Source organism: Oncorhynchus clarkii, unplaced genomic scaffold (assembly GCF_045791955.1).
Source record: "Oncorhynchus clarkii lewisi isolate Uvic-CL-2024 unplaced genomic scaffold, UVic_Ocla_1.0 unplaced_contig_5422_pilon_pilon, whole genome shotgun sequence".
Classification (NCBI taxonomy): Eukaryota; Metazoa; Chordata; class Actinopteri; order Salmoniformes; family Salmonidae; genus Oncorhynchus; species Oncorhynchus clarkii.
Window position 1 is genome coordinate 127,501 of NW_027257938.1, and position 21,042 is coordinate 148,542.

General features: G+C 45.5%; 2 protein-coding genes across 3 annotated transcripts in view; both read left to right on the forward strand.

Annotated features, from left to right (window-relative positions):
* The window catches only part of LOC139394114 (cytochrome P450 27C1-like), a 29,291-nt gene extending 25,769 nt beyond the window's left edge, over window positions 1-3,522 (forward strand). The window contains exons 8-9 of the mRNA XM_071142142.1: window positions 634-837; window positions 2,259-3,522. Of these exons, the coding sequence (XP_070998243.1) occupies window positions 634-837; window positions 2,259-2,378 (324 nt within the window). The 3' untranslated portion in view covers window positions 2,379-3,522. The remainder of the gene's footprint in view (window positions 1-633; window positions 838-2,258) is intronic.
* A 4,085-nt stretch (window positions 3,523-7,607) lies between these two features.
* On the forward strand, window positions 7,608-20,616 carry LOC139394106 (charged multivesicular body protein 2b-like). 2 transcript variants are annotated; one of them, XR_011629800.1, is made up of 7 exons: window positions 7,608-7,771; window positions 8,428-8,519; window positions 12,314-12,508; window positions 13,075-13,177; window positions 18,373-18,479; window positions 20,143-20,406; window positions 20,476-20,616. XR_011629800.1 is itself a non-coding variant. In XM_071142126.1 (6 exons), the coding sequence occupies exons 1-6, from the start codon at window positions 7,738-7,740 to the stop codon at window positions 20,254-20,256; spliced, it is 645 nt and encodes a 214-aa protein (XP_070998227.1). In that variant the 5' UTR covers window positions 7,608-7,737; the 3' UTR covers window positions 20,257-20,616. The 2 variants fall into 2 exon arrangements, 1 of the variants encoding a protein (XP_070998227.1); XM_071142126.1 differs by having other exon boundaries at window positions 20,143-20,616.
* The last annotated feature ends 426 nt before the right edge of the window (window positions 20,617-21,042 follow it).

Here is a 21,042-nt window from a genome sequence, read left to right on the forward strand (position 1 = left end):
GACTCTCCTCATATCCTCCCTGTCTCCTCTCCTCCTCAGACTCTCCTCATATCCTCCCTGTCTCCTCTCCTCCTCAGACTCTCCTCATATCCTCCCTGTCTCCTCTCCTCCTCAGACTCTCCTCATATCCTCCCTGTCTCCTCTCCTCCTCAGACTCTCCTCATATCCTCCCTGTCTCCTCTCCTCCTCAGACTCTCCTCATATCCTCCCTGTCTCCTCTCCTCCTCAGACTCTCCTCATATCCTCCCTGTCTCCTCTCCTCCTCAGACTCTCCTCATATCCTCCCTGTCTCCTCTCCTCCTCAGACTCTCCTCATATCCTCCCTGTCTCCTCTCCTCCTCAGACTCTCCTCATATCCTCCCTGTCTCCTCTCCTCCTCAGACTCTCCTCATATCCTCCCTGTCTCCTCTCCTCCTCAGACTCTCCTCATATCCTCCCTGTCTCCTCTCCTCCTCAGACCCAGACTCTCCTCATATCCTCCCTGTCTCCTCTCCTCCTCAGATCCAGACTCTCCTCATATCCTCCCTGTCTCCTCTCCTCCTCAGACCCAGACTCTCCTCATATCCTCCCTGTCTCCTCTCCTCCTCAGATCCAGACTCTCCTCATATCCTCCCTGTCTCCTCTCCTCCTCAGACCCAGTTGGCTCTATGTCACTACTCTACCTCCATGGACGAGGAGAATTTCCCCGGGGCTGATGACTTCCGTCCAGACCGCTGGATCAGGAAGGACGCTACGGACCGGGTGGATAACTTCGGCTCCATCCCGTTCGGCTACGGCATCAGGAGCTGCATCGGCAGGAGGATAGCTGAACTGGAGATGCACCTGGCTCTTACACAGGTGGGGGAACCTCACACACACACACACACACACACACACACACACACACAAACACACACAGTATTTTCCTGACAACAGTATCTTGGGTGATCTTTGATCCCTTCTCAAATAGACAATAGATTTTCTAATCTTATTCTGTAACAGTGTCTCTGTTGTTCCCAAAATGAAGGTCTCCTCATGACTTGGTCTTCTTCTTATATCACAAATAGGGGGACATTTGGGACCTAGATTTAGTCTCCCAGCTGGTCTCTTCTTCTCCTCCAGCTGGTTAATACCGGTTGTGTTTGTCTCTTCTTCTCCTCCAGCTGGTTAATACCGGTTGTGTTTGTCTCTTCTTCTCCTCCAGCTGATCCAGAGGTTAATACCGGTTGTGTTTGTCTCTTCTTCTCCTCCAGCTGGTTAATACCGGTTGTGTTTGTCTCTTCTTCTCCTCCAGCTGGTTAATACCGGTTGTGTTTGTCTCTTCTTCTCCTCCAGCTGGTTAATACCGGTTGTGTTTGTCTCTTCTTCTCCTCCAGCTGGTTAATACCGGTTGTGTTTGTCTCTTCTTCTCCTCCAGCTGGTTAATACCGGTTGTGTTTGTCTCTTCTTCTCCTCCAGCTGGTTAATACCGGTTGTGTTTGTCTCTTCTTCTCCTCCAGCTGGTTCATACCGGTTGTGTTTGTCTCTTCTTCTCCTCCAGCTGGTTAATACCGGTTGTGTTTGTCTCTTCTTCTCCTCCAGCTGGTTAATACCGGTTGTGTTTGTCTCTTCTTCTCCTCCCAGCTGGTTAATACCGGTTGTGTTTGTCTCTTCTTCTCCTCCAGCTGGTTAATACCGGTTGTGTTTGTCTCTTCTTCTCCTCCAGCTGGTTAATACCGGTTGTGTTTGTCTCTTCTTCTCCTCCAGCTGGTTAATACCGGTTGTGTTTGTCTCTTCTTCTCCTCCAGCTGGTTAATACTGGTTGTGTTTGTCTCTTCTTCTCCTCCAGCTGGTTCATACCGGTTGTGTTTGTCTCTTCTTCTCCTCCAGCTGGTTAATACCGGTTGTGTTTGTCTCTTCTTCTCCTCCAGCTGGTTAATACCGGTTGTGTTTGTCTCTTCTTCTCCTCCAGCTGGTTAATACCGGTTGTGTTTGTCTCTTCTTCTCCTCCAGCTGGTTCATACCGGTTGTGTTTGTCTCTTCTTCTCCTCCAGCTGGTTAATACCGGTTGTGTTTGTCTCTTCTTCTCCTCCAGCTGGTTAATACCGGTTGTGTTTGTCTCTTCTTCTCCTCCAGCTGGTTAATACCGGTTGTGTTTGTCTCTTCTTCTCCTCCAGCTGGTTAATACCGGTTGTGTTTGTCTCTTCTTCTCCTCCAGCTGGTTAATACTGGTTGTGTTTGTCTCTTCTTCTCCTCCAGCTGGTTAATACTGGTTGTGTTTGTCTCTTCTTTTCCTCCAGCTGATCCAGAGGTTCCAGATGGGGTTGTGTCCCGTCACAGAAGAAATCAAAGCCAAAACCCACGGCCTCCTCTGTCCTGCTGCGCCCATCAACCTGCAGTTTGCCGACAGACAACCCTAGACCAAAACCCACGGCCGTCCTCTGTCCTGCTGCGCCCATCAACCTGCAGTTTGCCGACAGACAACCCTAGACCAAAACCCACGGCCGTCCTCTGTCCTGCTGCGCCCATCAACCTGCAGTTTGCCGACAGACAACCCTAGACCAAAACCCACGGCCGTCCTCTGTCCTGCTGCGCCCATCAACCTGCAGTTTGCCGACAGACAACCCTAGACCAAAACCCACGGCCTCCTCTGTCCTACTGCGCCCATCAACCTGCAGTTTGCCGACAGACAACCCTAGACCAAAACCCACGGCCTCCTCTGTCCTGCTGCGCCCATCAACCTGCAGTTTGCCGACAGACAACCCTAGACCAAAACCCACGGCCTCCTCTGTCCTGCTGCGCCCATCAACCTGCAGTTTGCCGACAGACAACCCTAGACCAAAACCCACGGCCTCCTCTGTCCTGCTGCGCCCATCAACCTGCAGTTTGCCGACAGACAACCCTAGACCAAAACCCACGGCCTCCTCTGTCCTGCTGCGCCCATCAACCTGCAGTTTGCCGACAGACAACCCTAGACCAAAACCCACGGCCTCCTCTGTCCTACTGCGCCCATCAACCTGCAGTTTGCCGACAGACAACCCTAGACCAAAACCCACGGCCTCCTCTGTCCTGCTGCGCCCATCAACCTGCAGTTTGCCGACAGACAACCCTAGACCAAAACCCACGGCTGTCCTCTGTCCTGCTGCGCCCATCAACCTGCAGTTTGCCGACAGACAACCCTAGACAGATACACTGTTTAACTCCTTTCTTCTCCTTATCTCTCTAGTGAGGAGGTAAATGGGTAAATAACAGACAGACTGTCGTAAGGCAGGTTTATACCATCCTGTACCCAGATGCTATTGTTCTGTGTAAACAGCCTCTAAGATACAGGATGTACACAGACCATAAATATATAAATATATATATATATATACAATACCAATACTTGTTTAATTTACAACTTTTCTAAGTCCTGTTATCAACTGACTTCAGCACAGTGTCTGGCTGTGGATTGGCTGCAGTGTCTTGCTTGTGGATTGGCTGCAATGTCTGGCTGTGGATTGGCTGCAGTGTCTGGCTGTGGATTGGCTGCAGTGTTTGAATGGAATGTTGGCATATTGGCAGATTAATAAAAAAAAATTTATACAAAAAAACTGAAAAAAAAAATGGAAAAAAAACTGGAAAAAAATTGGCTAGCTAGCTAACAACCTGTGCAGTTCTATCTACAAAATGCATTGCTTTTCAGACTATATGATTTGGTATTTGATTAAAGTGCTCCTTTTACGACGATGGATGATTTAAAAAGTTGTCATGACGATTTAAAGTTGGTTTATAGTCCCCCCCAAAAAAATTGTCAGATATGTGCTGGTCATTTTTGAAATGGCTAACGAGCTAGCAACTAACCAAAACCCCGTCGTTTATAATGTTGCTTTTAGTTTCCTGGCTCGTTAGATTGACGTTATCCTAAATACATTTGTTTATTTTATTTTATTTAAAATGGATTGGTTTATTTGGTGTTTAAAATAGACTAGCTATGCGATTTGAAACAGAGACTGGAATAACTTGTCTGTTTAGGTCATAAATGAGCACACAGAAACTAACCCAGTGCACTTCTTCAAATCTCTTACAATCCTTATACGCTCAAAAGGTTTTTAAAAAAAAAATTTGTCTGACTGACCTTGAATTGTTCAAACTGTTTTTTTTGGGGGGGTTTCTTCCTGGACTTGTTTCCTGGTCACGTGAGAGACCGTGACGGTTGTTTTATACTGTATGTAGGAAGCACCGCAGAGAGACCGTATTTAAGAAGAAAGGATTGAAATGGAGATCGGGCTTGTTCGAAGGGCAGAGAAATACGTAAACCGTAGGTTCCTTCTGTTTGATGACGAAGAAGGTTTTTTAAATAGAGATTCCAGATCTGGAAACCTAATGGGAAAAGGTATTTAGAAAGTGTCTTGTTGTTTTGGTGTCGTACTGCTCTGAGCAGTGAAATGAGTCTGAGGTCAAAAAGGTGCCAGGGTCTAACCGAGTCTCCCTGTTTTAACTTCGTAAGGAAGAGAATTGGATGTTCATCTACGATTAGTAGACTAATGCCCGACCAGTTTCTATAAATTCCACGGTAACTAATTGAGATGGTGGTTCCATGTCCAAGAATAAAGTCACTTCCTGTTGAGTTCCGTAATAAAGTCACTTCCTGTTCCGTATTCTGTCTTGTGTCCCAAGTTTGACCTTTTCTTCTGGGCCCCATCTGGGCCCCTCTCTCCACACCCTCTAAACTACTGTTTACACATGTTACTTTTCTTCTGGGCCCCATCTGGGCCCCTCTCTCCACACCCTCTAAACCACATGTTACTTTTCATCTGGGCCCCTCTCGCCACACCCTCTAAACTACTGTTTACACATGTTACTTTTCTTCTGGGCCCCATCTGGGCCCCTCTCTCCACACCCTCTAAACCACATGTTACTTTCCATCTGGGCCCCTCTCTCCACACCCTCTAAACCACATGTTACTTTCCATCTGGGCCCCTCTCTCCACACCCTCTAAACCACATGTTACTTTTCATCTGGGCCCCTCTCTCCACACCCTCTAAACCACATGTTACTTTCCATCTGGGCCCCTCTCTCCACACCCTCTAAACCACTGTTTACACATGTTACTTTTCATCTGGGCCCCTCTCTCCACACCCTCTAAACTACTGTTTACACATGTTACTTCTCATCTGGGCCCCTCTCTCCACACCCTCTAAACCACTGTTTACACATGTTACTGGAATTGTTGTAATTTCAACTAAGCCACACCCTCCTCGCTCATGCTGGAATAAAGAGATCTGCTGGACACGGAAACATTGATTATTTAGAAGGGACCCCCCCCCCCTTATAATACACTGGGAGATAAACATGTCATTATAATACACTGGGAGATAAACATGGCATTATAATACACTGGAGATAAACATGGCATTATAATACACTGGGAGATAAACATGGCATTATAATACACTGGGAGATAAACATGGCATTATAATACACTGGAGATAAACATGGCATTATAATACACTGGGAGATAAACATGGCATTATAATACACTGGAGATAAACATGGCATTATAATAAACTGGGAGATAAACATGGCATTATAATAGACTAGGAGATAAACATGGCATTATAATACACTGGGAGATAAACATGGCATTATAATACACTGGGAGATAAACATGGCTTTATAAAACACTGGGAGATAAACATGGCATTATAATACACTGGGAGATAAACATGGTATTATAATACACTGGGAGATAAACATGGCATTATAATAGACTGGGAGATAAACATGGCATTATAATACACTGGGAGATAAACATGGCATTATAATACACTGGGAGATAAACATGGCATTATAATACACTGGGAGATAAACATGGCATTATAATACACTGGGAGATAAACATGGTATTATAATACACTGGGAGATAAACATGGCATTATAATACACTGGGAGATAAACATGGCAGAATACACTGGGAGATAAACATGGCATTATAATACACTGGGAGATAAACATGGCATTATAATACACTGGAAGATAAACATGGCATTATAATACACTGGGAGATAAACAGGTCAGAATACACTGGGAGATAAACAGGTCAGAATACACTGGGAGATAAACATGGCATTATAATATACTGGGAGATAAACATGGCATTATAATATACTGGGAGATAAACATGGCATTATAATACACTGGGAGATAAACATGGCATTATAATACACTGGGAGATAAACATGGCATTATAATAACCTGGGAGATAAACATGGCATTATAATACACTGGGAGATAAACATGGCATTATAATACACTGGGAGATAAACATGGCATTATAATACACTGGGAGATAAACATGGCATTATAATACACTGGGAGATAAACATGGCATTATGATACACTGGGAGATAAACATGGCATTATAATACACTGGGAGATAAACATGGCATTATAATACACTGGGAGATAAACATGGCATTATAATACACTGGGAGATAAACATGGCATTATAATACACTGGGAGAAAAACATGGCATTATGATACACTGGGAGATAAACATGGCATTATAATACACTGGGAGATAAACATGTCAGAATACACTGGGAGATAAACATGGCATTATAATACACTGGGAGATAAACATGGCATTATAATACACTGGGAGATAAACATGTCATTATAATACACTGGGAAATTATCCTCGCAAGGTGAGGTATTGAAAACAGGGGTGTCAATAATTTTGGCACATATCTTTTTGAGAACCAAAAGTATTACTTGTTGAACAAAATCTCTTCCTCTGAGCAATTGTATTAGTATAAAATAATATAATTTACGAATGTATAATATAGCTCAGTATATTCCAGGCTTTGTGGAATTTCAGCTCAGATGACATCAATTCGCTCCAACGTCAATACTTCAAAAAACAATTTTACATTTTGAAAACGCTTATCTTGTACTTATGTTTGTCCCCTTGTAGTTGCCTTTCTTTATTTGATGAAATCCATACTTTTTAAAATAAACGTTAATCAAAAACAACCACCGACGATTTGCTCATTAATGTTAAATCTAAAATGGAAACTCACGAGAAAATGCCGATGTGCCAATTGAATCTCAACAAGGAAACAAGTTCGTGGCTGTATTTAATTAACGTGATTTTTTTTTAAAGTAAGGATTTCATCTAACAAAGAATATGTTTATTTGTTTTTTTTTAACTATAATTTGTTTGGGAGCATGAAAGCTGTAGTTTATGGTTGACACCGCTGCTTGTTTGCCACATCGGCGTTCTCAACCAGTTCAAAGCACTTGAAACCACACAAATCGTTGACCCAGTTTGCAAGCAATATTCCCCCCCCAGGTTCCCACTTGTTATGAACACAGCATAATACCACTGTCAGGAGGAAACACCCACTTGGCAAGAAAAACTCAATACTTATTAAGATTCAAGACCCATTCCCAAATCATGAACAGACAGATCGAGTCAGCTGGAAGCTATTTACAGTCTGTAAAGAGCTCTGTGTTTGGCTGGGTATTCCCACGCAGCTGTGGGTGTGGTGTGACGATGGAACTAGGTATCTACTGCCACCTTGCGGATGTCTTTCTACCCAGGCGACTTGGCTCAGTGTGAGCGCAGCGCTTTTATTCTAGACTGTCTCGAACGCCCCCATTAAAGTGCTGCACTTCCTGCTTCTCTCCGAACCAGGAAATAAACAAGTCGGTGGTCTGGTTTAATTAACAGGCCGTGTCCTTTTAAAATAGCATTGGATTTTAGCTATTTGGCCAAGTTCTCGCCTGTCACCATGGCCGGCTTCTTCAAGAAAAAGACAGTAGATGGTAAGTGTACACAGACTCGGCGTTTCAGCCAGCTGACATTAGCAAAGTTAGCTTCAGTCTCTTATTCTAAGAGAGTGTAATACTTAACGTTACCCGTCTGTCTAACAGGTAGGTTCAGCACTCCTGAACATTCCTATTACAAGTCAGGATGTTGAATAAACTTAACGTTTTTCTATAAAAAAACAAAAAAAACAAGTTTTTGTCCTTAAATAGAAGGTAATCTGAAGGGGGGGGGGACACAGGGAAGTGTTATCTGCCTGCCTTTCAGTACGCTGGTCTGTATAGAGTACCACAGAGTCATAACAACAATAACGTAGCAGCAGTTCGTGCTGTTGGTCCTTTTGGCCGTAGTGGGTGGCGATAGGGTATCCACAGGAGAGGTTTGCTCTCTCGACTTTTTGCGGTACAGGTAGGTTCTGTCACTTGGATTTTTTAGTCTCTTCATGATGATGATGATGATGATGTAGAATCCCCTCTGTGGATCTCTCGTCTGTCTCCTCTCTCTCTCAATTCAAAGGGCTTCATTGACATGGGAAACGTATGTTTTGGCCAAAACAAGTGAAATAAACAATAACAATTGTTTCTCTCTTCTCCTCTGTTTACCAAGAACTAACTAGTACTGATCTTGTAGTTTTCTCTCCCACCGTTGTGTCTAGATGTGATAAAGGAGCAGACCAAAGAGCTGAGAGGAACCCAGAGACAGATCACCAGAGACAGATCTTCCCTGGAGAAACAGGAAAAACAACTGGTGAGGGTTGTAGTAGTGGTCTGTTCTGTAGTAGTGAATACAGAGAGTATCTGAGTCATGGATAATGTACAGTGTATTCAGACTGCCTCAATCTACACACACACACACACACACACACACACACACACACACTATCGCATAATGACAAAGCAACAAAAAAAACAGATTTAGACATTTTTACCTATTTATAAAAATAACTGATCACATTTTACATCAGTATTCAGACCCTTTCCCTCGACCCTGACACGTTTCCCTGCTGTAGAAAAACAACCCCACATCGTGATGCTGCCACCACCATGCTTCACTGTAGGGATGGTATTGGCCCCACATCATGATGCTGCCACCACCATGCTTCACTGTAGGGATGGTATTGGCCCTACATCGTGATGCTGCCACCACCATGCTTCACTGTAGGGATGGTATTGGCCCCACATCGTGATGCTGCCACCACCATGCTTCACTGTAGGGATGGTATTGGCCCCACATCATGATGCTGCCACCACCATGCTTCACTGTAGGGATGGTATTGGCCCTACATCATGATGCTGCCACCACCATGCTTCACTGTAGGGATGGTATTGGCCCTACATCATGATGCTGCCACCACCATGCTTCACTGTAGGGATGGTATTGGTCCCACATCGTGATGCTGCCACCACCATGCTTCACTGTAGGGATGGTATTGGCCCCACATCGTGATGCTGCCACCACCATGCTTCACTGTAGGGATGGTATTGGTCCCACATCGTGATGCTGCCACCACCATGCTTCACTGTAGGGATGGTATTGGCCCCACAGCATGATGCTGCCACCACCATGCTTCACTGTAGGGATGGTATTGGCCAGGTAGGTATGGTATTGGCCCCACATCATGATGCTGCCACCACCATGCTTCACTGTAGGGATGGTATTGGCCAGGTAGGTATGGTATTGGCCCCACATCATGATGCTGCCACCACCATGCTTCACTGTAGGGATGGTATTGGCCAGGTGATGAGTGGTGCCTGGTTTCCTCCAGACGTGATGCTGCCACCACCATGCTTCAATGTAGGGATGGTATTGGCCAGGTGATGAGTGGTGCCTGGTTTCCTCCAGACGTGATGCTGCCACCACCATGCTTCACTGTAGGGATGGTATTGGCCAGGTAGGTATGGTATTGGCCCCACATCATGATGCTGCCACCACCATGCTTCAATGTAGGGATGGTATTGGCCAGGTGATGAGTGGTGCCTGGTTTCCTCCAGACGTGATGCTGCCACCACCATGCTTCACTGTAGGGATGGTATTGGCCAGGTAGGTATGGTATTGGCCCCACAGCGTGATGCTGCCACCACCATGCTTCACTGTAGGGATGGTATTGGCCAGGTGATGAGTGGTGCCTGGTTTCCTCCAGACGTGATGCTGCCACCACCATGCTTCACTGTAGGGATGGTATTGGCCAGGTGATGAGTGGTGCCTGGTTTCCTCCAGACGTGATGCTGCCACCAACATGCTTCACTGTAGGGATGGTATTGGCCAGGTAGGTATGGTATTGGCCCCACAGCGTGATGCTGCCACCACCATGCTTCACTGTAGGGATGGTATTGGCCAGGTGATGAGTGGTGCCTGGTTTCCTCCAGACGTGACGCTGCCACCACCATGCTTCACTGTAGGGATGGTATTGGCCAGGTGATGAGTGGTGCCTGGTTTCCTCCAGACGTGATGCTCCCACCACCATGCTTCACTGTAGGGATGGTATTGGCCAGGTGATGAGTGGTGCCTGGTTTCCTCCAGACGTGACGCTTGGCATTCAGGCCAAATAGTTCAATATTGGTCCTTTAGGGGCCTTTTGGCAAAACAGCCCGCTTGGAGTTATGTGACTTTTACTGAGGAGTGGCTTCCGTCTGGCCACTCTACCATAAAGGCCTGATTGGTGGAGTGCTGCAGAGATGGTTGCCCTTCTGGAAGTTTCTCCCATTTCCACAGAGGGACTCTGGAGCTCTGTCAGATTGACCATCGGGTTCTTGGTCACCTCCCTGACCAAGGCTCTTCTCCCCCGATTGCTCAGTTTGGCCGGGGGGCCAGCTCTAGGAAGAGTCTTGGTGGTTCCAAACTTCTTCCATTTAAGAACGATGGAGGCCACTGTATTCTTGGGGACCTTCAATGCTGCAGAAATGTTTTGGTACCCTTCCCCAGATCTGTGCCTCAACACAATCCTGTCTCGGAGCTCTACGGACAATTTCTTCAACTTCATGGCTTGGTTTTTGCTCTGACATGCACTGTCAACTGTGGGACCTTATATAGACAGGTGTGTGCCTATCCAAATCATGTCCAATCATTAGAATTTACCACAGGTTGGACTCCAATCAAGTTGTAGAAACATCTCAAGGATGATCAATGGAAACAGGATGCACCTGAGCTCAATGTCAGGTCTCATAGCAAAAGGTCTGAATACTTATGTCAATAAGGTTTCTGTTTTTTTTTATTTGTAATACATTTGTAAAAAAAAATATCTAAACCTGTTTTCGCTTTGTCATTATGGGATATTGTGTGTAGATTGATGAGAAGAAAAACATACGTTTATTGAAGAACAAGGCTGTAACGTAAGAAAATGTGGAAAAAAAAGTCAAGTGGTCTGAATTCTTTCCGGATGCTCTGTGGAAAACCTCGAGTCTGTTTGTGACATCATTACATTCATGCCAAACATAACAATGGAGTGACAAGAAGTTGGTATGATGGCGAAAACAGGCTGTCACCCAGGCTAGTCAGCCCCAGATTACTGTCTTGCTTTCTATCTTTGTCTTTTGTATACAGTGCCCAGTGGTTAGAGTGTAGAGGAGGTAGGTAGTCTAGTGGTTAGAGTGTAGAGGAGGCAGGTAGTCTAGTGGTTAGAGTGTAGAGGTGGTAGGTAGCCTAGTGGTTAGAGTGTAGAGGCGGCAGGTAGTCTAGTGGTTAGAGTGTAGAGGAGGCAGGTAGCCTAGTGGTTAAAGTGTAGAGGAGGCAGGTAGCCTAGTGGTTAGAGTGTAGAGGAGGTAGATAGCCTAGTGGTTAAAGTGTAGAGGAGGCAGGTAGCCTAGTGGTTAGAGTGTAGAGGAGGCAGGTAGCCTAGTGGTTAGAGTGTAGAGGAGGCAGGTAGCCTAGTGGTTAGAGTGTAGAGGAGGCAGGTAGCCTAGTGGTTAGAGTGTAGAGGAGGCAGGTAGCCTAGTGGTTAGAGTGTAGAGGAGGCAGGTAGCCTAGTGGTTAGAGTGTAGAGGAGGCAGGTAGCCTAGTGGTTAGAGTGTAGAGGAGGCAGGTAGCCTAGTGGTTAGAGTGTAGAGGAGGCAGGTAGCCTAGTGGTTAGAGTGTAGAGGAGGCAGGTAGCCTAGTGGTTAGAGCGTTGGACTTGTAACCCGAAAGGTTGCAAGATCGGATCCCCGAGCTGACAAGGTAAAAACAAATCTGTCTTTCTGTCCCTGAACAAGGCAGTTAACTCCACTGTTCCTGGGCCGTCGTTGAAAATAAGAATTTGTTCTTAACTGACTTGCCTGGTTAAATAAAGGTTAAATAAAGGTTAAATAAATAAAAATGCTTCACCGTAGGGATGGTGCCAGGTTCCCAGTGCATTTCTAAAAACCTGTTTTTGGCTATTGTGATGTCATTATGGGCTATTGTGATGTCATTATGGGCTATTGTGATGTCATTATGGGCTATTGTGATGTCATTATGGGCTATTGTGTATAGATTGATGAGGGGGGGGAGACGATTTAAATAATTTTAGAATGCTGTAACAAAATATGGGAAAAGTCCAAGGGGTCTGAATACACGTTGTCTCCCAGGAGATGGAGATTAAGAAGATGGCGAAGACGGGGAACAAGGAGGCGTGTACCATCCTGGCCAAACAGCTGGTTCAGCTGAGGAGACAGAAGAACAGAAGCTACGCCGTCGGTTCAAAGGTCACCTCCATGTCCTCTCAGACCAAACTCATGAACTCCCAGATGAAGATGGCAGGGGCCATGGCTACCACGACCAAAGTACGTGTGGATCAGTGGGCTGCTTCTTCCCACAGGGGGGTGTGATGTACCTAGTGTGGGTCAGTGTGCTGCTTCTTCCCACAGGGGGGTGTGATGTACCTAGTGTGGATCAGTGGGCTTCTTCCCACAGGGGGGTGTGATGTACCTAGTGTGGACACCTTGGACAGCGTTCTGTCTGTCTTTCCTGTCTGTCTGTGTCTCTTGTCTGTCTATGTCTCTGTCTCTCCTGTCAGTCTGTCTGTGTCTCTTGTCTGTCTATGTCTCTGTCTCTCCTGTCAGTCTGTCTGTGTCTCTTGTCTGTCTATGTCTCTGTCTCTCCTGTCAGTCTGTCTGTGTCTCTTGTCTGTCTATGTCTCTGTCTCTCCTGTCAGTCTGTCTGTGTCTCTTGTCTGTCTATGTCTCTGTCTCTCCTGTCAGTCTGTCTGTGTCTCTTGTCTGTCTGTGTGTCTCTCTGTGTCTGTCAGTGTCTCTTGTCTGTCTCTGTGTGTGCTGTATTTTAATGGGTGTTGCCTGCCTTTTGCAAAGTGTAACCAGCCCATGTGACTCTCTCTCCTCTCCCGTCTCAGACTATGCAGGCTGTCAATAAGAAGATGGACCCTCAGAAGATGCAACAGACCATGCAGAACTTCCAGAAGGAGAACATGAAGATGGAGATGTCAGAGGAGCTGAGTAAGACTGGATCTATATTACACATTCTATGTTGTCCTCATGATGATAAGACTGGATCTATATTACACATTCTATGTTATTGTCCTCGTGATGATAAGACTGGATCTATTTTACACATTCTATGTTGTCCTCCATGATGGTAAGACTGGATCTATACTACACATTCTATGTTGTCCTCATGATGATAAGACTGGATCTATTTTACACATTCTATGTTGTCCTCCATGATGGTAAGACTGGATCTATACTACACATTCTATGTTGTCCTCGTGATGATAAGACTGCTAACGTAGCATAATATATATATATATAGTGTACTACATGCTATTATTACCTATATAGTGTACTACATGCTATTAATACCTATATAGTGTACTACATGCTATTAATACCTATATAGTGTACTACATGCTATTAATACCTATATAGTGTACTACATGCAATAATAGTATTTCCATTAACAGCTGTGCCTTATGTTAATTAGAGGGATTTCTTTCTTTCCTTAATGCATTTGAGCCAATCAGTTGTGTTGTGACAAGGTAGGGGTGGTATACAGAAGATATCCCTATTGGGTAACAGACCAAGTCCATATTATGGCAAAAACAGCTCAAATAAGCAAAGAGAAATGACAGTCCATCATTACTTTAAGACATGAAGGTCAGTCCATCATTACTATAAGACATGAAGGTCAGTCCATCATTACTATAAGACATGAAGGACAGTCCATCATTACTATAAGACATGAAGGTCAGTCCATCATTACTTTTAAGACATGAAGGTCAGTCCATCATTACTATAAGACATGAAGGTCAGTCCATCATTACTATAAGACATGAAGGTCAGTCCATCATTACTTTAAGACATGAAGGTCAGTCCATCATTACTTTAAGACATGAAGGTCAGTCCATCATTACTATAAGACATGAAGGTCAGTCCATCATTACTATAAGACATGAAGGACAGTCCATCATTACTTTTAAGACATGAAGGTCAGTCCATCATTACTTTAAGACATGAAGGTCAGTCCATCATTACTTTAAGACATGAAGGTCAGTCCATCATTACTTTAAGACATGAAGGTCAGTCCATCATTACTATAAGACATGAAGGTCAGTCCATCATTACTTTAAGACATGAAGGTCAGTCCATCATTACTATAAGACATGAAGGTCAGTCCATCATTACTTTAAGACATGAAGGTCAGTCCATCATTACTATAAGACATGAAGGTCAGTCCATCATTACTATAAGACATGAAGGTCAGTCCATCATTACTTTAAATCAAATCAAACCAAATCAAATTTTATTTGTCACATACACATGGTTAGCAGATGTTAATGCGAGTGTAGCGAAATGCTTGTGCTTCTAGTTCCGACAATGCAGTAATAACCAACAAGTAATCTAACTAACAATTCCAAAACTACTGTCTTGTACACAGTGTAAGGGGATAAAGAATATGTACATAAGGATATATGAATGAGTGATGGTACAGAGCAGCATAGGCAAGATACAGTAGATGGTATCGGGTACAGTATGTACAAATGAGATGAGTATGTAAACAAAGTGGCATAGTATAGTATAAAGTGGCTAGTGATACATGTATTACATAAGGATACCGTCGATGATATAGAGTACAGTATATACGTATGCATATGAGATGAATAATGTAGGGTAAGTAACATTTATATAAGGTAGCATTGTTTAAAGTGGCTAGTGATATATTTACATCATTTCCCATCAATTCCCATTATTAAAGTGGCTGGAGTTGAGTCAGTGTCAGTGTGTTGGCAGCAGCCACTCAGTGTTAGTGGTGGCTGTTTAACAGTCTGATGGCCTTGAGATAGAAGCTGTTTTTCAGTCTCTCGGTCCCAGCTTTGATGCACCTGTACTGACCTCGCCTTCTGGATGATAGCGGGGTGAACAGGCAGTGGCTCGGGTGGTTGATGTCCTTGATGATCTTTATGGCCTTCCTGTGACATCGGGTGGTGTAGGTGTCCTGGAGGGCAGGTAGTTTGCCCCCGGTGATGCGTTGTGCAGACCTCACTACCCTCTGGAGAGCCTTACGGTTGAGGGCGGTGCAGTTGCCATACCAGGCGGTGATACAGCCCGCCAGGATGCTCTCGATTGTGCATCTGTAGAAGTTTGTGAGTGCTTTTGGTGACAAGCCGAATTTCTTCAGCCTCCTGAGGTTGAAGAGGCGCTGCTGCGCCTTCTTCACGATGCTGTCTGTGTGAGTGGACCAATTCAGTTTGTCTGTGATGTGTATGCCGAGGAACTTAAAACTTGCTACCCTCTCCACTACTGTTCCATCGATGTGGATAGGGGGGTGTTCCCTCTGCTGTTTCCTGAAGTCCACAATCATCTCCTTAGTTTTGTTGACGTTGAGTGTGAGGTTGTTTTCCTGACACCACACTCCGAGGGCCCTCACCTCCTCCCTGTAGGCCGTCTCATCGTTGTTGGTAATCAAGCCTACCACTGTTGTGTCGTCCGCAAACTTGATGATTGAGTTGGAGGCGTGCGTGGCCACGCAGTCGTGGGTGAACAGGGAGTACAGGAGAGGGCTCAGAACGCAACCTTGTGGGGCCCCAGTGTTGAGGATCAGCGGGGAGGAGATGTTGTTGCCTACCCTCACCACCTGGGGGCGGCCCGTCAGGAAGTCCAGTACCCAGTTGCACAGGGCGGGGTCGAGACCCAGGGTCTCGAGCTTGATGACGAGCTTGGAGGGTACTATGGTGTTGAATGCCGAGCTGTAGTCGATGAACAGCATTCTCACATAGGTATTCCTCTTGTCCAGATGGGTTAGGGCAGTGTGCAGTGTGGTTGAGATTGCATCGTCTGTGGACCTATTTGGGCGGTAAGCAAATTGGAGTGGGTCTAGGGTGTCAGGTAGGGTGGAGGTGATATGGTCCTTGACTAGTCTCTCAAAGCACTTCATGATGACGGATGTGAGTGCTACGGGGCGGTAGTCATTTAGCTCAGTTACCTTAGCTTTCTTGGGAACAGGAACAATGGTGGCCCTCTTGAAGCATGTGGGAACAGCAGACTGGTATAGGGATTGATTGAATATGTCCGTAAACACACCGGCCAGCTGGTCTGCGCATGCTCTGAGGGCGCGGCTGGGGATGCCATCTGGGCCTGCAGCCTTGCGAGGGTTAACACGTTTAAATGTCTTACTCACCTCGGCTGCAGTGAAGGAGAGACCGCATGTTTTCGTTGCAGGCCGTGTCAGTGGCACTGTATTGTCCTCAAAGCGGGCAAAAAAGTTATTTAGTCTGCCTGGGAGCAAGACATCCTGGTCCGTGACTGGGCTGGGTTTCTTCCTGTAGTCCGTGATTGACTGTAGACCCTGCCACATGCCTCTTGTGTCTGAGCCGTTGAATTGAGATTCTACTTTGTCTCTGTACTGGCGCTTAGCTTGTTTGATAGCCTTGCGGAGGGAATAGCTGCACTGTTTGTATTCGGTCATGTTACCAGACACCTTGCCCTGATTAAAAGCAGTGGTTCGCGCTTTCAGTTTCACACGAATGCTGCCATCAATCCACGGTTTCTGGTTAGGGAATGTTTTAATCGTTGCTATGGGAACGACATCTTCAACGCACGTTCTAATGAACTCGCACACCGAATCAGCGTATTCGTCAATGTTGTTATCTGACGCAATACGAAACATCTCCCAGTCCACGTGATGGAAGCAGTCTTGGAGTGTGGAGTCAGCTTGGTCGGACCAGCGTTGGACAGACCTCAGCGTGGGAGCCTCTTGTTTTAGTTTCTGTCTGTAGGCAGGGATCAACAAAATGGAGTCGTGGTCAGCTTTTCCGAAAGGGGGGCGGGGCAGGGCCTTATATGCGTCGCGGAAGTTAGAGTAACAATGGTCCAAGGTCTTTCCTCCCCTGGTTGCGCAATCGATATGCTGATAAAATTTGGGGAGTCTTGTTTTAAGACATGAAGGACAGTCCATCATTACTTTAAGACATGAAGGACAGTCCATCATTACTATAAGACATGAAGGACAGTCCATCATTACTATAAGACATGAAGGTCAGTCCATCATTACTTTAAGACATGAAGGTCAGTCAATGCAGAACATTTCAAGAACTTTGAAAGTTTCTTCAAGTTCAGTCGCAAAAACCATCAAGCGCCATGATGAAACTGGCTCTCATGAGGACCGCCACAGGAAAGGAAGACCCAGAGTTACCTCTGCTGCAGAGGATCAGTTCATTAGAGTTAACTGTCTCTCATGAGGACCGCCACAGGAAAGGAAGTCCCAGAGTTCCCTCTGCTGCTGAGGATAAGTTCATCAGAGTTCCCTCTGCTTCAGAGGATCAGTTCATCAGAGTTCCCTCTGCTTCAGAGGATCAGTTCATTAGAGTTAAAAGCCTTAACAGCCAGAATTGCAGCCCAAATAAATGCTTCACAGAGTTCATGTAACAGACACATCTCAACATCAACTGTTCAGAGGAGACTGTGTGAATCAGGCCTTCATGGTTGAATTGCTGCAAAGAAACCACTACTAAAGGACACCAATAAGAAGAGACTTGTTTGGACCAAAAAACACGAGCAATGGACATTAGACTGGTGAAGAATGTTGGTTCCAACCGCGGTGTCTTTGAGACGCAGAGTAGGTGAACGGATGATCTCCCCATTTGTGGTTCCCACGTTGAAGCATGGAGGAGGTGGTGTGGGGGTGCTTTGCTGGTGTCTGTGATTTGATTTAGAATTTAAAGCACACTTAACCAACATCGCCCTACACAATCACCCGACCTCAACCCAATTGAGATGGTTTGGGTTGAGTTGGACCGCAGAGTGAATGAAAAGCAGCCAACAAGTGCTCAGCATATGACTGTTGGAAAAGCATTCCAGGTGAAGCTGGTTGAGAGAATGACAAGAGTGTGCAAAGCTGTCATCAAGACAAAGGCTGGCTATTTTGAAGAATCTCAAATATAAAATATTTTGATTTGTTTAACACTTTTTTTTGGTTACTGCGTGATATTTCATAGTGTTGATGTCTTCACTATTATTGTACAATGTAGAAAATAGTAAAAATAAAGAAAAACCCTTGAATGAGTAGGTGTTCTAAAACTTTTGACAGGTAGTGTGTGTGTGTGTGTGTGCGCGTGTGTGTGTGTGTGGAGGTGTGTGTGTGTGTGTGTGTGTGTGTGTTTTTTAATAGGAGTCATCTCTCTGTCCCCTTCTCTCAGTTAACGACACGCTGGATGAGATCTTTGACGAGTCTGGAGACGAGGAGGAGTCTGATAGCATTGTTAACCAGGTTCTGGACGAGATCGGCATCGAGATATCAGGAAAGGTGAGACATTGGTGTTTTTAATTGTTCTCGATGATGTACCTGATTTTTAATAAAGCCAGAATAAATCTAGAGACTAAACCCTGAACGAGATCCTTGGGGCTGGTTTCCCAGATGTAGATCTGAAATAGAACCAGGGTTTGTCAGTGTCTGGGAAACTGGACCTGTATCTAGCATTATAAACTGTCTGGTTCCACTGGGTCCCACTGGGTTAGGGTCCTACTGGGTTAGGGTCCAACTGGGTTAGGGTCCAACTGGGTTAGGGTCCTACTGGGTTAGGGTCCTACTGGGTTAGGGTCCTACTGGGTTAGGGTCCAACTGGGTTAGGGTCCTCTGGGGATGTCATTCTGCAGCTCTATGGAAATACTCTGTAAAGTAAGTTAGCCTTGTCTGAGCCAGAATGGCCCATAGGGCAGGAGCTGAATCTCCTGTTTCTGTAGTGAGACAGCTTGATGTACCAGGACACCCCCTGGACAGGACACTAGTCTATCTCCTGTTACTGTAGTGCGACAGCTTGATGTACCAGGACACTAGTCTATCTCCTGTTACTGTAGTGCGACAGCTTGATGTACCAGGACACTAGTCTATATCCTGTTTCTGTAGTGAGACAGCTTGATGTACCAGAACACCCCCTGGACAGGACACTAGTCTATCTCCTGTTACTGTAGTGCGACAGCTTGATGTACAGTACACCCCCTGGACAGGACACTAGTCTATCTCCTGTTACTGTAGTGCGACAGCTTGATGTACCAGGACACTAGTCTATATCCTGTTTCTGTAGTGAGACAGCTTGATGTACCAGAACACCCCCTGGACAGGACACTAGTCTATATCCTGTTTCTGTAGTGAGACAGCTTGATGTACCAGGACACCCCCTGGACAGGACACTAGTCTATCTCCTGTTACTGTAGTGCGACAGCTTGATGTACCAGGACACCCCCTGGACAGGACACTAGTCTATCTCCTGTTACTGTAGTGCGACAGCTTGATGTACCAGGACACTAGTCTATCTCCTGTTACTGTAGTGCGACAGCTTGATGTACCAGGACACTAGTCTATATCCTGTTTCTGTAGTGAGACAGCTTGATGTACCAGAACACCCCCTGGACAGGACACTAGTCTATCTCCTGTTACTGTAGTGCGACAGCTTGATGTACAGTACACCCCCTGGACAGGACACTAGTCTATCTCCTGTTACTGTAGTGCGACAGCTTGATGTACCAGGACACTAGTCTATATCCTGTTTCTGTAGTGAGACAGCTTGATGTACCAGAACACCCCCTGGACAGGACACTAGTCTATATCCTGTTTCTGTAGTGAGACAGCTTGATGTACCAGGACACCCCCTGGACAGGACACTAGTCTATCTCCTGTTACTGTAGTGCGACAGCTTGATGTACCAGGACACCCCCTGGACAGGACACTAGTCTATCTCCTGTTACTGTAGTGCGACAGCTTGATGTACCAGGACACTAGTCTATCTCCTGTTACTGTAGTGCGACAGCTTGATGTACCAGGACACTAGTCTATCTCCTGTTACTGTAGTGCGACAGCTTGATGTACCAGAACACCGCCTGGACAGGAGTCCTGTGGAAATACTATGAATGGCGTATGGTTGGGAGAATCAAGGTTGAGTTTGTTAATTTGTTGTTGTTATTGATCGTAGATGGTGAACGCTCCATCAACCAGCCGAAACAAACCCACCTCTTCTGCCACCAAATCAGACGGCATCTCAGACGAAGACATCGAACGACAGCTCAAAGCCTTGGGAGTGGACTAACACACACACACACACACACACCCTGTGCCTGGACACACACACACACACGACTCCCCCTGTTCAGTTTCTGACATGCCTTTTCTGGGATATAGTGACACTATTATATTTATATATATATAGTCTATATGACTATAGATGGTAGTTGTAGTTGTAGATGTGTCCTGCTGTGTATTGGGTCTACGCAGTGTAGATGTCCTGCTGTGTATTGGGTCTACGCAGTGTAGATGTCCTGCTGTGTATTGGGTCTACGCAGTGGGCCACACAAGGAGAGTGAGTTTTGAATAACATGGCCACCACGTTCAGTGGCCTAACGTTGCAGAACGTCGCAGGTACAATAAAATGTAACGAATAAGAGTCTCATTCTACACGTCAGAGAGGCGTGTTTTTGTTCTGTATAGCACATTCCTATCTGAACGTTGCAAAACGTTTTCGTCCTACTGAACGCGTTCCACCTGTGTGGAGTTTCAGAACAGGAAGTAAAGGAGAGAATGCTGCTTTAGTTCCAGGTCAGTGCTCCAAAAGGTCACGGGATTTATCAAGATTTAAAGTTTAATAACAGCCTATCAATTAAAAAATATCTAACTTTTACCATTTTTTTTTTTAAGAAACAGCAAAGTTGAATTGCATGTGTAACTGATGATTATACTCATTGTCAGTCATATCTTTTCATTTTTAATGCATGAACAGTAGAAGCTGAAACTACCTTTCACCCCCCCCCCACTTAGCCCCACCTCTCCCTGTCCCCACCTCTCCATGTCCCTCCCTTAGCCCCACCTCTCCCTGTGT

Bases quoted from the DNA above. Each gene is read 5' to 3' on its own strand.
- LOC139394106 (XM_071142126.1), top strand. From the start codon at position 7,738: ATGGCCGGCTTCTTCAAGAAAAAGACAGTAGATG. The intron at 7,772-8,427 runs GTAAGTGTACAC...CGTTGTGTCTAG, and splicing joins CAAGAAAAAGACAGTAGATG to ATGTGATAAAGGAGCAGACC. The intron at 13,178-18,372 runs GTAAGACTGGAT...CCCTTCTCTCAG, and splicing joins GGAGATGTCAGAGGAGCTGA to TTAACGACACGCTGGATGAG.